The 17647-nt window shown below is 35.0% G+C and overlaps 2 protein-coding genes across 3 annotated transcripts in view; one reads left to right on the plus strand and one right to left on the minus strand.

The window, feature by feature from the left end:
* Window positions 1-1565: 1565 nt before the first annotated feature.
* On the plus strand, window positions 1566-7364 carry LOC134253376 (monocarboxylate transporter 12-like). The gene is made up of 5 exons (XM_062735897.1): window positions 1566-1656; window positions 1900-2043; window positions 3298-3441; window positions 4884-5669; window positions 7107-7364. Exons 1-5 carry the CDS (start codon window positions 1623-1625, stop codon window positions 7250-7252), a joined length of 1254 nt encoding a protein of 417 aa, XP_062591881.1. The 5' UTR covers window positions 1566-1622; the 3' UTR covers window positions 7253-7364.
* A 3808-nt stretch (window positions 7365-11172) lies between these two features.
* Window positions 11173-17647, minus strand: part of LOC134253378 (probable cytochrome P450 CYP44) — a 39803-nt gene continuing 33328 nt past the window's right edge. The window contains exons 1-10 of one of the 2 annotated variants that reach the window (XM_062735898.1): window positions 15634-15924; window positions 14615-14854; window positions 14262-14493; window positions 13972-14162; window positions 13666-13864; window positions 13075-13240; window positions 12735-12901; window positions 12543-12621; window positions 12205-12411; window positions 11173-12090 (exon numbers count right to left, since the gene is read on the minus strand). In XM_062735898.1, the coding sequence (XP_062591882.1) occupies window positions 11983-12090; window positions 12205-12411; window positions 12543-12621; window positions 12735-12901; window positions 13075-13240; window positions 13666-13864; window positions 13972-14162; window positions 14262-14493; window positions 14615-14843 (1578 nt within the window). In that variant the 5' untranslated portion in view covers window positions 14844-14854; window positions 15634-15924 and the 3' untranslated portion in view covers window positions 11173-11982. Of the gene's footprint in view, window positions 12091-12204; window positions 12412-12542; window positions 12622-12734; window positions 12902-13074; window positions 13241-13665; window positions 13865-13971; window positions 14163-14261; window positions 14494-14614; window positions 14855-15633; window positions 15925-17647 lie in introns of those variants that run through there. The other variant, XM_062735899.1, reaches the window with a different exon arrangement.

Below are 17647 nucleotides of genomic sequence, written 5' to 3' on the forward strand. Positions count from 1 at the left end.
TACTATGGGTTAAAAATTTATTTCCGAAACAAGTGCCTGTGCTTGGGACAAGGCCTCTGGTTCCCGCGGGGGCCTTGCACAATCGAAAGGCCCCGGGAATCAGACCAAGTCCTCTTATAGCTCTATCTCCGACCACATCCTGCATGGTTTTGCATTGTGACATTAGATTTGCACAGTATCTCTTTTAGAGACTACATGCGGAACATAAGTGATCATTTCCGCGATCATATTTTATGCCCCCGTCATCGAAAATTCGGGGATATATATATATTTGTTTGCCCCATCCGTCCGTCTTTCTGTCTGTTTGTCTTTCACCTTGCCCATAACTTTTGAAAGGATTGGACTATGGTTTTCATATTTCACCGGTAACTACTAGTATATTCTTTGTGGTAAGACCTTTCTAAAGGTTTAACCATATATGATCTCTTGACCTTGGAGGTTGACCAATGTACCACAAATTTCCAAACTTTAATCGTGGTCATAATATTTGAACAGCTGGTGCTTAGGGTTTGCCTACTTCCCTGTACTTCACGTTTGTATTCATTGTGACAAAACCTTTCATTGGGTTAAATATTTTTACCGTTTTTTTCCTAAGCGGTTGACTCTCTTTAACAAAAAAAAAACCAAACCATTCTTGGTCACAACTTTTAAACAGTAAGTTCCAGGGCTTTCATATTTTGAATTTTTATATTATATTTATTTTATATTCCTTGTGACAAGACCTTCCTTTGGATAACAACATTTTGACCTTTTGACCTTAAACTTCGAGTTTGACTTGTATTTGAGAGGCTTAAACCCTCGACATAAGCTACAATATGGGTAGCTGCAGATCTGTAGCGTTATGGTCTTATATATATTTGTCTTTGACCATAACGCTACAGATCCCTTAATCCAAAAAATGTGCAATTTACGGCGCAATATTTTTTGCGCACTTTTGGGGAGAATTTCTCCACTTTCCAGCATCGGTCAATTAACTACCTTTCACTCCCTAATTCTAGACACATTATTTAACTAATCTGTATATTTTATCCATCTCCCAACCCTTTATAGTCGTCTCTACAAGTGATAAACTCGCTTGATTAAAATTATTTTTTAGATTACTGAAAATTCATATCCAGCGAGTTTATTGCCTGTAGAGACAACTATAAATGGTTGGGAGGTGGATAAAATATACATATTGGCTACAGAATGTGTCTAGAATTAGGAAGTGAAAGGTAGTTAATTGACTGATGCTGGAATGTGGAAAAATTCTCCCCCAAAGTGCGCAAAAAATATTGCGCCGTAAATTGCATCTTTTTTGCATTACGGGATCTGTAGCGTTATGGTCAAAGACAAATATACAAAAACCATAACGCTACAAATCTGCATCTCTTGATATCTTTGTTAAAATATATATAGTAAGAATAGAAAAAACCTTTTAATATGACGAATAAAAAAGATTTTTACAAATTAGTCACTCTAGGGAGAAATATTATGATATAAAATATATTTTAAATATTCCGCAAATAAAAAGCAGCATCTACAGGTATATTGACTTGAATGTACTTAGTGCTCGATGTAACTTAGAGTTTGTCACGTATATTCATGATCATGCATACTGATTGTGCCTTTCATGTTAGAAAATGGATACCGGATATTCTTGGGTTGTACTGACAGGTTGTAATTTTTATTAAAATCTTCTATTGACTTTACAAAGGATTTTTTTCATTGTATTTATTATTTCAAGTAAATTACGAGTAATTTTCAAAACTGTTCTCTGCATGCTTTCTGAAAATTTACTGAAATATGTATGAGGGTAGAAAAAATAGGCCACATTTTCAGGATCAAGAATGTGGTTTGTTACCAATTTTTCCTCAATTCTGAATGTGCCCACTACGGGTCTACTAATATGTGTTGTAGCATGCTGTTGTATAAATATGTTGGCGTTCGGCCTGCTGAAGTCCTATGGGATGTTGTTAGTGGAACTGTTGAAGGTCTATGATGGTGGTGCAGGGACCACCGCCATGGTGGGGTCAGTGACGTCACTGGTGATGAGCTTCATCGGTGAGGATATTAGTAATAATTGTACTTTTTTCTGAGCAATCATATTTTCAGTTCACATGCTACACAGTTCATATCCCCTGCTGTTAAATATATATAAGCACATTACTCTAGTGTATTCACCCGCTGTGGTGTCTTAAATTACCTACATCAGTATTCTTTATCATTTGTCAGGATCTGTCATTTTTTCCAATTTTCATCTTCATCACAGGCACTTACCCCGGTACTGATTTCTTCCATTTTAATAATAAAACAAAGATTCTGATTGACATATAAAGTTATTATTTGTAAGAAGAAAGAAGAAAAAACAGTCATGACAGATACCTGGCTGTGTTATGCAAGAGTTAGTGTATACTTTTAAGGCTTTGCCTTTTCAATGACCTTCCGTTAAGAGAGATAACTCCTGCAAGGAATAACAACGATTAAATATTCTCTTTAAAAAAATGTTCGCATTTCAATCATAAATATTCCGTTTTGAAATTCATTACATGTAAAATAAGGTAAAATTTATGTCAGAGAACAGTTACCTCTATGAAAATTCTTTGAGCAAAGTCCATCTCTGTTAAAATATTTATTTTGTACCGTATGCTGAAATTGTTCTAATTTCAGTCATTATAATTAGAGCAAATCATATATGAGAGAACAGAAAGGCTGTCAAACGAAATACACGGAGCTTCCTTATTCCAAGGAACGATTCTGTTCATTATATGAGTGACATGTGTCCCGGTATAATCAACTACTGAATACTTAAATTTTTATGCCCCCGAATCGAAAGATCCGGGGGTACATTGTTTTTCTCCTGTCTGTCTAGCTGTTTGTCTGTCTGTCTAGCTGTCTGTTTTTCTGCCTGTCTGTTTTCAACTTTAACCTTGCCCATAACTATTTAGTGGTTGGAGCTATGGCTTTCATATTTCACAGGTGTATTCCTTGTGACAAGACCTTTCTTTAGGTACCGCAAAATTTGAGCCCTTGACATTGACCTTGGAGTTTGACCTACTCTTACAAAAAAATACCACACTTTAACCATATACCCATAGAAAGGTCTTGTCACAAGGAATACACCTTTGAAATATGATAGCCATATAGCACCACCAATTCAATAGTTATGGGCAAGGTTAAAGTTGACAACAGACAGACAGGTCAAAAACAATATACCTCGGGATCTTTCGATCCCGGGGCATGAAAATATTAAATGCATATTTTCATAATAAAATTATAACATTTCATTCATCCAAAACCTACTTCCCTTTACTACAGGACTGTTTGGATGTACCTTGGGCGAAATGACAACGTTCCGAAAAGTGCTCCTCCTTGGTGGGATATTTCAGGCTTCTGGGTTATTCCTCAGCGTCTTCGTCGATAGATTACACGTCATGTTTTTGACCTACACAGTAATAACAGGTAGCCATGAAGTGCTTCAAGAAGGGTAACTCGTTAAGATCATTAGACAAAGATGTAAAATAGAGTTTCTTTTCTTGCTATCTGCAACCATTTACACGTTTTCGAATTTTTTTGTTAACAGAAGGATCCTTATATTTTTCCTCAATAAAAAAGTATAAAGAGTAGATATGAACATTCTCGGGGTGAACATGGTAAATCATCGACCAAATAGGACTGGAGATCTGTGATTCAGAACCTTTTTCTCTTTCTTTGTGTGTCACAATAGATCTTTACGAGCAATCAACCCGTCTCAAAACTAGAACGTTATGTTAATGGGGGTTTATTTTTCAATCGAAAAGGAAATGTCATTGTTCTGTACATTCCATCATTCTTGATGGATAAAAAATACGTAACGTTTAATTATGTCGCAAAGTATCAAAATTAAAAAAAATTAAGGAAGCTCTAAATACTGACAAAAAGTGCTTTTAGAATTTGGAGAAAATAATATCATGTTAAGGTGTACATATCAAGACAGTTACTTCATTTTCAACATATGGACAATGGACTATGCGTGAACAGAAACACTGTTGTTTACTTACATTGGGAAATAAATGGAAATAATGAATTCAATTACTTATTCTTGGTCTAATATAATGCTATGCATTTTTTTCGTCTTTTATAAATTGTGAAATTAATTGTAAATAACAATTTTTTTTCTATTTCACTTTTAAAGGCAGATTACACTAATAGCCTAAAACTATCCAACAATTAGAACTCTTTAGTGTACAGTGTTTAAAGCTTCCTTAAAGTAATAAAATTAAACAAGAAGCCCATGGGCCACATCACTCACATGAGTAACTTTGATCATGCTGTTCTTTCCCAGATTTCCCCCTTGTATTACCTATTGTGGTCCGGCCCTACTCCCTGGAGTCCTGATTTTAATTTTTTAGAATCTACACTACTCTAGGATGCTTCCAGATGTTTCAGCTTTTCTTGAGAAGATTCTTGAAGAATTTTCCGATGTGTTTCAATGTAAAACTTGGATTCCCTATTGTGACCCCGTCCTACTCCCTGGGGTCATGATTTTAATTATTTAGAATGTACGCTACTCTAGGATGCTTCAACACAAGTTTCTGACCCAGTGCACGTGGTTCTTGGGGAGAAGATTTTTAATGACCTCATTCCTATTTTTGTCTTTTCTTGATTACCTCCCTTTGTAAGGGGACTTGTCTCTCCATTTTGAGAATTTCAACTTCCCCTCACCCAAAAATGTTTTGTACCAAGTTTGGTTATAATTGGCCAGGTGGTTCCCGAGAAGTCGAAAATGTTACATGTAAAAGGTTACAGATTGACGAACCGACAGCTAGACAGACGGACGGACAACGGTGATCAGAAAAGCTCACTAGAGCTTTCGGCTCAGGCGAGCTAAAAATAAAATTAGCATTATGTTCCTTTACTTTTAGGGATAGGATATGGACTTTTGATTTCACCATGCGCCACAGTCCTGAACTTCTATTTCGAGAAGCGCCGTGCCTTAGCAAGTGGTCTTCTAAACTCTGCGAGTGGTGTGGGAATGTTTATATTTCAATACCTTTATGGAAGTCTTTTCGATGAATATGGACTGAAAGGTTGCTTACTAATCATAAGCGGGATTGTCTTAAATAACTGTGTCGCTGGATCGTTGATAAGGCAGCCCCAGCAGCTGAAGGAGCCCAATGTCTCCCTCATCAAGACACCTGATCTCAATCCTATAAACGCTTGTGTGATATTTTTCAGAAAAGTCTTCAAATCTCGTTTTAAATTGTTCCGAAATCTCCCGTTTGCTCTTGAATGTGCATCACTGGCCTTAGCACAGATCGGTTATGCTTCTCATTTCTTTTTGTATCCAGCATTTGTAAAAGGTAGAGGTTTTGACGACACTTCCGTTGTCATCGCCATGGTCATACTGAGTTCATTAGAAGTTGTATGCAAAATAATTTTAGGTGCACTAGCAGACCATATATCGCCGACGGTCCTACACAGTATCGTCATGCTTGTCGGCGGAGTAGCAGCAGTTGTTGTAACTTTCACCGAAAAGCTTTGGCTTCTTTATGCGTACGCCGCCATTACTGGCGCACTTCCGGGAACTTTTTTTGTTTTCATGCCTCCCATTCTTGTCAGAAGCTGTGGTCTGAAGAATCTGGGAGCATCATTAAGTACGGTCATAGTCACAGGGGCGCTCTTATTGGCGATAAGTGTACCTGGTCTTGGTGAGCATACTGTATTTCGGGATTTTACACTTTTTCAGACATATAATATAGGGTTATTGAACTTATATTGGTGAATATTGGCACGAGTTGGCTGTTCAAATGCACGAGCTTGCGAGTGCATTTGAACAGCCAACGAGAACCAATATTCCCAAATATAAATTCAATAACTCCTCTTTTATATTGGTAAAACAGTTTCACATAATTTATGATAATTACTCCAACTTAAAAAACTCAAATTAGTCTCGGTATTCAAATTAACGTCTGTCCTGTAAGCGTTCAATATCGCATCATTCCGATGACCCTACAGAGCAATATGATTTGCTTATTTAGGTTTTAATGGGTCTAATACGCACTAAATTTTTAATAAATAATTTCATTTTGTGTGAAAAATAAACACATCTTACCTAAATGCCACTTCATTTCGTTAATTTAGCTCTGAGAATTTGACCAGACGACTTTTTTTGTTTACAACGGGGCGTTCGATATTGAACGCTCGTATTCGGAATGTTTCGGGCATACTCATATACGTAATACATAGTCAGCGTTCAATAAAACGTCAAGATATTAAACGCTAAAATTCTCTAGATTTTTGGTTGTATTTTATTAGAGACTATTCATTAGCTATATAATAAAAGTTTTAATTTCACTAACTTGAAGCGTTATAAACCTTTTCTGAATTCTTCTTTTGAAGCACCTCAATTAAAAAAAAATCTATTGAAAATTATCAGTTGAAGTTTATGTTAGAAAAAAGCTATATATTTCATGAAATTTTTTTAGGAGAAAGAGATGCTGATTCTAAATGTACACCATCTTCGCTAGCCAAGGGTTTCTGATATGCTATTCTCCTCATAAACCCTTTGCATACGGTGAAGTCAAAAGACGGGATTGTTTTCGTCACGTGATCTCGAATCTATCAGGTACGCGCAGATTGCGTCATCGACAGAAAAAGAGACGCGTGTTAAAAGAAAATTAAATCAAAGTTTTTTTTCAAGAATAATTTAGAAGCAATAATTGAGTTATGTTTATTTATTTTTATAGTACAAATCTATAGCTTCAATATAGATTCTTAATCACATATTTAGAAGATATTGGATGACACCATTGTTTACTTGCGTTTTTCATTTCCGAGATTAAAGAGTCAAGAAGTATCCCGAACGCAAATATCGTCATGCATTTACAAAAAACAATTGCTGATTGGTCGACTGGGTGTACCGAATCCCAATCAGAACTCGACAAAAAAAAACCCAACTTCTATCAACACCGCCAAGGGATTATGAGGAGAGTAGCGTAACAGAAACCCTTGACTAGCGAAGATGATATGTACACATGTAAATATAAGAATTGAAAATACTGAGAACACATTTGCTTTTCTAGATTTAAAAAAAAAATGCTTGTCCCTTTGTACCTGTAACCGCTGAAATTTTCGATTTTTTTCAGGATTAATGGCAGACATAACCGGAAACTGGAATCTCTCTTTCCGAGTCATTGGTGCGATACTTTTTACTTCCGGTTTACTGATGGTGGTTGATGAAGTAAAAAGAAGCAATGAAGTAAATGATAAAATGCAAAGAGATCTAATATAAAATCAGATAGAGTACTAATGACTTTAATAATATATTAGATGCTGTCATAAAACATGAAATGGTGATTTTAGCAATGTATATATATACATGAAGTGTATATTGCCTAAAACAAGAGTTTTTTTTTTCTTTTAGAAAATTGCCGAATTATAAAATGTTGACGGTGAGATCGTTAGACCGAGCGCAGATACTTTTTCAGTTTTAATTTAGATCGGGCTCGTCAAGCCGCACGTTACTGCGTCAAGACTCTGGCGTATCATGACGTACTATGTACATTGCATTATCAAACCGAAGCCTGGACAGGGCTGATTTTAATGAAGAACCGTTTCATTGAATATTTATCTGCAATATATTCATTAAATCAAGGCAAATTTATTATTTGTTTAACTTTTGATGTTATTCTCGCGAGAACGTTACTTTACGAAGTGGGTCCAAAGTTACTGCGGAATTTTAAAATTCTGTCAAATGAATGTGCAGTGGCGTGATTTTCTCTTCTCCCAGGCGTTGTCGTTAGAGCTCGCAGTGAAGAGCGAGCGCTTTTAACTATCAAATCAAATGATATGAATTAATTCCGTAGATGTGTTTTCCGACAATCGTGTAAACAATACTACTTGAAGTACATGCAAAGGATTTGATGCTGTAAACGCTTCAACCCATAACAGTAACCCATATATCCATATTCTACGGTGTGGAGAAGGTAGAGACCAGTAGTAAAAGTCACCTGTTGATAAGTTGAGCTTTACATTACATATATCATTACCCCTATTTTCAACACTGGTTCCATATCCTCTTGGTCTTCAGGAATCCGCTTCCTTTTTGCCTGATTCAAGGAAGAATAAACTTTCAAACTAACATCAAAATAGATTGTTTGGCATTGAACTGTGTTAATAGACCTCTGTCCTTTCTCCTGAAATTCCTGTTGGGAATCTCATCACCTTACAATACAGCACTGTGTCATCTGTTTGCATGTAGATGGTAACAAGGCAACAATTTTCTTTCTAAAATAAAGGTAAATGTGGAGATAACGAACGGTAATCAAGCTGAAAGCCTATTAAAACAATGCAAATCGGAATCAGAGTACATCTCCAAACACATAAGAGGTGGGATCAGGTGCCATGGAGAAGTGAGGATCCCCTGCCGACCGGTCGCATATACGCCATGTGTACCTTGTCATGATTAGGAAAAAAGTAAAATCCATAGCAAATTCAGTGTGTAAATAATGGCTTAACTACGGAAGCGTATTAGGGCCGCAGCAGTATCTTTTATTCATTTGTTAAAACAAATTAATAATTTGTTATAACAAGTTAATAATTTGATATAACAAATTAGTAATTTGTTATTATATAAATATTGCATGTAGTTGAGTGTAACATTGAAAATTTTCACCCAAAGAAAACCATTGTCAACCGAGGCGCAGCCGAGGTGGACAGTGGTTTTCAAGGAGTGAAAATTTTCAATGTTACACTCAACTTCATGCAATATTTATTATATTATACTGAATGTTTTATACAAAAACATATAACAAATTATTAATTTGTTTTAACAGATTACTAATTTGTTATAACAAATTATCAATTTGTGAAAACAGACTAGTAACTTGTTTAAACAAATTCATAATTTGTTAAAACAAATTAAAAAAAAAAAAAAGATACTGCTGCGGCCCTAATACGCTTCCGTACTTGATAATTAATTTGAAAATAAAATAAAAAAGAATACCAGTCAGCATTTGTGTAAGCAGAATGTTTTACAGTATATTTAAGAGTAGCAGTTATGCCCTGTTCACACGGAGAGTTTAATTCGAATTAAACGTAAAGTTACTGCGAATTAGCTTCGCTTAGCGTTCACACGGAGAATTTAATGCGAATTAGTTTAATTCGAATTAATTTACTGCGCATTAAATTACTTCGCATTAGCTCCGTGTGAACGCTAAGCGAAGCTAATTCGAATTAAATTTTGAGGCATGCGTAATGGCAAAATTAGGTCAAATGCCACACGTCCGTGGTCAGTTTGAAGTATTTGTGCTATTTATGAGTAAAAAAACTAAGGAAAATTGTGTTAAACACTAAAATGTGTGTGCAGACACTGTAACATTATGTCAAATGCATCTGCCCCTGCATAAGGTGACGTGATTTGCAAATGACGTCACAATAGCTTTACTGACGCCTGACTGTCGAAGTAAAATTTTAATTCGCATTAGTTTACTTCGCATTAGCTGTCGTGTGAACGCAATTTAATTCGCATTATTTTGATTCGCATTAGTTTACTTCGCATTAATTTACTTCGAATTAAACTCGTCGTGTGAACAGGGCATTATATTGAAAAGCAGCTGCCATTAATGTCAAAAAGCCTCCGTGTAAGCTTTGAATTAAAATTAGCGCTGATTTTAAAACAAGCAACATTATAAGTTCGTACCTGCAAACTATCAGTTCACAAATTTAACTGTGTTTTGATTTTTACATCAAATTAGGGGCTAGATTCGGTCAATACCATACCTTGTCCTTTGTGAATTTAAATTTTCTAAAAGTTCCTTTGGCATTAAGTATTCACATCTAATTTACATTACTTCTGTACTGTTGAACAGCATTCTTGAAGTTAAATAAATAATGTGACTCCATCGATCAGCGTTCAATAAAACGTCAAGATATTAAACGCTAAAATTCTCTAGATTTTTGATTGTATTTTATTAGAGACTATTATTAGCTATATAATAATAATTATTATTCTGCACTAAATGTCTTAATCCGCAATCGAAGTAATACAAAGAAATACTAATTTGCATGTATCATATTTACTTGATAAGATTACGTGTAATTTACTTCATGATATTCAGTATACAGGCCGCTGGTCATTACAGTGATATAATAATATTTACATCCACTGAATAGTTTCTCTTTTATTTCTTAAGAAAACCCATTGCCATTAATCAGTGCATGAACAACACTAGGCATATCACCTGTATTGATTTCTTGATCAGTGGCTGTTCCATCAATGAAACGCACAAAGACGGACGTATCAATTAATCTTTTAATCCTTCTTTAAATGATTATTTAAACAGATATAAATATAAACAATAAAATGTCTTCATTTGGTTGTTAGTACGGGAATGAATGTCGCAGCTATTGCAGAAATAAATTACATAACCCGCTTACGCGGGTTATGTATTTTTTCTGCAACAGCTGCGACATTCATTTAAACAATAAAATGCTTTCTGTGTTTGTTATTACTGGAATTAACGGAAGCAGCTGTTGCAGAAAAAATACATACATAACCCGCGTAAGCGGGTTATGTAATTTTTTTTCTGCAATAGCTGCGACCGTTAATTCCGGTAATAAATTGTTTATATTTATATCCGTTTTAATTAATCATTTAAAGTAGGCTTAAAAAGATTAATTATTGTATTAATGATGCGAATGTTTTTATACGTTTCATTGATGAAACAGCCACTGATCAAGAAATCTGTACAGGCGACATGCCTAATGTAGTTCATGCAGTGATTAACGCAATGAGTTTTCTTTAGAAATAAAGGAGAAAATATTCAGTGGATGTAAATATTCCCGTACTAACAACCAAAGAAAGCATTTTATTGTTTGAATTAAGTTTGCGTAAACTGTGTCGCGTAGGGCGTTAAGTTGACTGAGAGTCAACAGGCTGAAGTGAATATTTACATATTAATAAAGCATGTAACCTATATTATTAGAGATAACCTACATACATAACCCGGAATATGTAGGGCAAAATCAGAGCCGTATAATCTTCCCTGGGTCAACATGTGAACTAGTATTTGGACGCTAATTATCTGGCAGATAACATGTAAAACTACATTGTTAAAAGTATATCTTTAAGTCTACTGTACAGACTTCTTGAATTGGTAATATTTTTTTGAACAATTAGCATAAGTTTTATACATTTTCTGATTTAGCCCATTTGAAATTTCATTTTAAACTAAAACTAAAGGTCAGAGGGCATTCTCGTAAGTATATCTAGGGAACATTTAATTGAAAATGTTTGGTACATGGTTAAGGTGGCTGGTCTTATTCTTAATAGACGCCCATTATGAATGTCCAATGCCAAGTAGATTGGAATGATGTATTTTAAATGTAAGATCAATTAAACTCCACCTTACAGCAACAAACCAGGTAAACAGCTTATAAAAATAGCAACACAGGCAATTAATTTAAAGGTGTAGAGGGAAATATATTATTGATATAAATAAACGTTCAGGCCTGGTTTTGGTTCACAGGTTTTGATGCCCCTCTCTCTCTCTCCATTTTGATTCATACCATATTTATTGAAAAGAAATCAGTGGTTACGGAAAAAATACTTCTTTTAATTTTGAAAAGAAGTCCATGGACTTGATATTGCATGACTAAAACGGATTAAAATACTTCTAGGTCAAAGAAGCGATTCAGATATTTAGGGAAAAAGTCAATAGTTCAATATTACATTTAATATATACATAAATCAATTTTGGATTTTTTTTTCGTAGTATGTTATAACTAGATATACATGTATATATATACAGGTTAAAGCCTAAGTGTTTTGAAAAATAGTTCGAAATGTTTATTGTAAAATCGCTTTGGTCATCCATCAGGACTTTGGTACACTCTGACTATGCATATCTTAGTTTTTCCCGCTGTCTCTGGTCTTCGATTGCATTTCTGTGGTCTCGCATACCGGACGGGAATATTTGCTAAATGAACCTCTATGAGCAGAGTATGTATGACGTCATGAGTTCATCGCTCGTGGAACCGGAAGGTCATGTTGTTCATGGGCGTGTACGTTATATTACAATCTTTCTGCAGTTCCTCGCCTGTGTATTCCAGTCGGTAATTTCTCAACAGCTGGAAAATAGTTTTCAAATATTTTAGGTCCTGTTTTGAACAGAAAACCTCTTCTCCCCTCCCCTTTTCTAGAAAAATTAATAATAATAGAAGATTTGTAATTAAAATGGATACCTTGATGAGAGCAATGTGGCTTTCCTGCTCAGCGAATCTTCTACCGATGCATGCCCGAGGACCAAACCCGAATGGAACCGAAGCAAAGGGGTGTGCATCAGTCTTGCTCTCACTAGATCTCAGCCATCTTTCTGGCAGAAACTGTTGAGCATCCTCAAAATGTTCATCTTGCATGCAAACCCAGTCGTGGTGCATTGCAATTTGTACCTGTTTATCAAAAATTACACCACGATAGTTTAATACTTTATTTAAAACGACACTATTTTGCTATAGTACATATAATATTATTGTTAGTTGGAAATTTAAAGAAGCGGCTTGATAATTCTAGTTCTTCTTACCCCAGCTGGAATTCTGTATCCAGATAGAACCATTTCTTTCGAGGAAGTTCGGATGTTCCCGGGAGCTACCGGTAAAAGCCTGTAAAGGGGACATTGTAGTGTTTTGAAACATTATACAAGGCAGTTAACCTAAATTCAAAAGGTCAAGATCGACATATTATCCTAAGCAATGTAAATTATTGCTTTTTTTACCTGTGCGTTTCCCGCGTCACAGCTTTCAGGTATGACATTTTTCCAATGTGTGAATCTGTTATTTCTTCGCTGTCACCAATCGTGATCTTGATTTCCTGGTATAACCTTTCCTGGATTTCTGGATGCCTCCCCAATAGATACATGACGAAGGACAAATGGTGACTCGTCTAAGGAACACAGAGCAAATCAAAATCAGATGAAGGAAATTTTGATAACATCAAACTTTTAAAATACTCGGGAAAAGTGCAAGAATCTTTTGCACAAATGCATGTTTTATGTTTACAAATTCTTGGCGTCAACTTTTGATGTGTTTATCTGACACTGGGAATTCTGCACTTACGGTATCCACCCCCGCAAAAATGAACTCGCAGATGACGGTCAGGACTTCCCTCTCAGACAAAGAGGTTTTGGACAGTAAATAGGGGATCAGGTCGCCATGTTCCCCGTCAAAGGAGGCGTCGTTCCCGATCTTAGACAAAGCCTCTCTGGAATATTTTACAGCAATCCTAAAAACAAAAGATTCTGAAAGTTTTAAATAATTTCATTCGCCTTGATATACTGGTATCTTCATCGTCATTTAAAAAAAAAGTAGGGTCATGGTACGAAAAAGTTAAGCATTCTTGTTAAGAAAGATAGCAAAAGTTCAATAAACTATCAGTGCAAAAAGGCTAAGCTTTACGTCGCGTTTGAGGTCAAGATACGAAGCAAACATGAAAAATTGTTTGTTTCGCCAACCATACTTTGATTTTTTTTTAAAAAAAATTAAAAATCAAATAGAAAACAAGCTTACTAGATTTTTAGTTTTAAAGTTCTATATTGGTTTCATTTTCAGTAAAATCACCAAAAAAATTTCAAAAAGGTCATAAATTTCATATTAATCGGTTGATCCATAGAAAGACATTTATTTTATACATATAATATTCATACTTACTCTCGAATGAAGCTCTGTGCTTCGATTAGCTTGTTGAATGATGGTGTCTTCCAGAGTCGATACCATGGTAACTGCTTAAATTCTTTTTGGCTAATGTCCATCACAACACTTACGGCTTGTATGAACTTCTGGGCATCGCTTTCTGGGGAAAGGTCTTTGAAAGCACCTAGACGCTTGTTAAAGCACACCACACCGACGCCTGAAACGAGAAGAAATTTTACATACAACATGTACATTAAACCCCTCAAAGGATATTGAGATGTTAATTCATATTTGCTTTTGGAATGGAATCTTATGTTTGCGTACATTCTGCCGCGTATTTGTCGAGTTCCGGTCGCAAATCCGTCAGTTCCTTTTCACGATTACGTAATGATATCACGTGATCCCAGAGTTCGTCTGCTACTATAGACTGTTCTGGAAGGTAAGAGGCCACCGCCTTAGGCCGGAGCATCTTTTGTTGGACTTTTTTCCTTATCCCACGCCAGTCATTCCCTTGACTAGACGTAAAAAGGAAAGAGATAAATTTATATATTTGTCAAAGAACAATAGAATTATAAACTGTGTTAAAAAATTCACATATATCACAAAAGCAATACCTGGTTAAAAGTCCTTGTACATTTCCGTTGTATTTTTTGTTATAATGTGCAAGCATGAAGAAAGCTTGGCGAATTGGATGTTTTGCATCGCTTCGGAACACCTCTTCAAAGTCTTTCGGATCATTTATGTGTACCATTTCAATTCCCGGGAGTACTGTTTCCCGGTAAATAGATCCATACTCCTCGGTGCATTCTTTATGCATATCCATGAACTGCTTCTTGTAAAAGCGTCCTATCAAAAGCGTAACAGGTATTTATTAATTCATAACCAAAAAAATAAATTTCTTCAAAATGAAAATGGAGACCCTACCCAAATAAATTCTGAACACGTAAATTTCCATGTGTAAAATTACCTCCAGGAAGGTAATTGCGAATTCCTCCAATCAGTGGGTAAGATTTGGGGCCCGGGAGCTCGTCGAATGGTTTTGGTCCTGTAGATTTGGTGTCCGAAGGGGCTGGGGACTCGAACAGAACCTCCAGAGGTAAGGCGGCATTTGAAGCCGTCATACTTTCTCTGGTCTGCTTCATCTGACGAATCAGTTTCAACTTCAGCAGACGACGTGAGTACGTTGTAGTCGCCATTATTTTTATAGCTATAGAAGAAAAACTAATTTTCAAAAGCGGTCTCTAATGATCAAAGTTGTCCACAACAAAAATCTGTATTTTACAAATTGGATTTTTAAATGGAATTTGCTTTCATATAGTTTAAATTCATATAGTTTAATTATTCTCTACTGAAAGTATTATTTCTTTCTTTCTTTATTTACATTTATTTATGTACATGTGTATTTATTGAATTAATTTGACAAAAACCACATGTGGCGCAAGTCATGCATACAATAAACAAATATATATTCGCACAAATGTTCTTATATCAAATGCGTCACGTATGAAGTTACAAATAATTCTTGTTGATTTAACATCTACTGAATTAATAATTTCATAAGATATACAGGTATTGTTTAAAAAGTGAACAAAATTCCATTTGTAGTTGTATAAAAAAAAAAAATGATGTTCATCTTTAACAAGACAATTAATACAATATCTTTCATATGCATCTCTTGGTATAATTGGATCACAATATTCGCCAAACTCTATCTTTATTTTAAAGAAATTCTTCGTGTTTGGGATTTGTAAGAAAAAAAAAACTTACTTTAAAGCAAAATATTTCTAAAGAAAATTTTACAATAAGACTGTTATGATTTACTCAGAAATTGCTAACTTTAAATTTGTGAATGGTTTGTTTCAGGAAACAAAAACCGACATTCAATACTGGGACCAAAGTTTTTACAGAGTTACCACGAGCAGCGCATTTGGTAAGTGAAATAAAAACTAATTCATAATATATCAATACTAAATGAATATGTATTACCTCTCAACAGTCAAAATCTATCTCATATAAATCCAGAAAAACAAACATAAAATTTATAATCTTCCAGAATATTCAATTTTACACAAGGAATGTCGTCTTCGAACTTCGATGACCACGTTCTGATCACCTTTAAATACCGATGTTATAAAACCTGGACAAGTCTAATTATAGCAATCCTTGGTAAATTTAAATGACGACATTAGGTCGGTAATACAGAGCAATATCTCTACACGTAACTGTGCAGCGACCACCGGAGACTGAATACAGGAGCCGAGAGTATGCAGCTCTTATACGTCTCAGTGACCCGGGAATCGAGTACACCCGTACTCAGACGATAAGCCCAATTATTTACAAGTTTAGCGCGGTAAAAATAACGCGAACTATCGTACTAGGTTTCTCAAATGCAGGCAGATTGTGTATTCTATAGTTTTTTTTTCTTCTGGTGAAGAAGTCAAATTCTTAGTGCCCATGCACTGACTCGGTGAACTAAATTGCCTAGATTTATCAAGATTTGAATTAATTATTTCCTTGTCACATTGTTTCACCCTTCTGATAAATCATTGTCTTAAGGGAAAACATTTCTAGGAAAACTGAATTCATTTATCAAAAGCTAAGTATTGTCAAAAATTCATACCAATCGCCAAAAATGTATATTTTCTTTAATTTATATCTTTAAAATGATAAATAGCGTATTAAAAGTAAATATGTAGGCTTTACACTTACCAATAAAACGCCACATTAATTAATAAAATGAATAATGTGTTTAATTTTTTGAATTTTTTCTATATACTCTACAGAATGTTAAAATATCGAATTTTTTCTTTCAAAGTTGGAATGTTGTTTACGTTTAAGAGGAATTCGTGGTTTTCAGATTACACAAATGAGCCCACATAGTGCAAAGATGAGCATGGTCTCAATACGACTTTAGCTCACCTGAACTGAAATCTAATTCTAAATTTGTAATCAATGTCTTCCTTTGTCAATCCTTGCGCGAAAAAATCCATTCTTGTGTTTATTTTTTCAAGTATAAATTATAAACAGCGATAAGCAGAATTCGTGAAAATTTTTATTAGAAATACCAAATACCTATCTCGTAAAAAAAAAAAATAAGTGTCGTGAAATACGTAGAAGGGTTATAAAGATAATTTAGACTAGATTTTCATTGAAATAACTACGAACTTGTTTTACGAAGATCTTTTAACGAAAAGAGTAAAGCTAGTCATAGTAATGGCCAAATATTCAGTTCCAGTTTCGACTTCGAGGGGCAAGGGTGGGAAAATAACTGGAATTTTATATGGGGAATATCCATGAAAAATAATCAAATTTTCTGTATGTCCACAGTTAGAAAAACAAGTTTTATTACTTATAATTCATTAATACTATGTAAGTATCCGAATGTAATGTAGATTTCATCTTGTTCAGATCAGTTCCGTGTGTTGTGGCCGAGGTAACAACACACGAAGTGGTCCTTTTTAAGAGAAAATCTCATGCCTCCGAGTTAGGAGAAAGTATAAGATTTACAAAGAACGAGACTAAAATATTAACTTCAACAGAAAGCCGCCATAGATTGTTAATCAGAAGTGAGCATTGCGGACCGCAGGCCTCTTAATAAGAACATCAGACAAGGGTTCACAAGAGCTGGGTAACGCTAAAGTGGGTAGTGACGCAGTATCCCCCGTAACATTGCACATAATTGGGAGGACTGCGTTTGGGGGGATTAAATATTACACGAATCCCTGGCTGATGATCAGACATTGTCATCGTGTATTGTGTCACTAATATACGTGGTCTCGATGAAGGAATCCAGAATTTAAACTCTTTTGGGGTATACAAAATTAACCTTTTTTCCACTGCTCGAAATATGGTGTGTGGTTTTAAATAAATGCAAAATTACATGCAGTTTTTTTTCACTTGCAAAAGGATGAGCATTTTGAACGCCTATTTTTAATGAGAGGTTATTTTTTTTCTCTGCAATGTACCTTTAATGATAAAAAGAAATTGCGGAAAAAATATC

The sequence above is a fragment of the Saccostrea cucullata genome, unplaced genomic scaffold, assembly GCF_032062105.1.
Source record: "Saccostrea cucullata isolate Sc308-1 unplaced genomic scaffold, CSIRO_AGI_Scuc_v1 ctg68, whole genome shotgun sequence".
Lineage (NCBI taxonomy): Eukaryota > Metazoa > Mollusca > Bivalvia > Ostreida > Ostreidae > Saccostrea > Saccostrea cuccullata.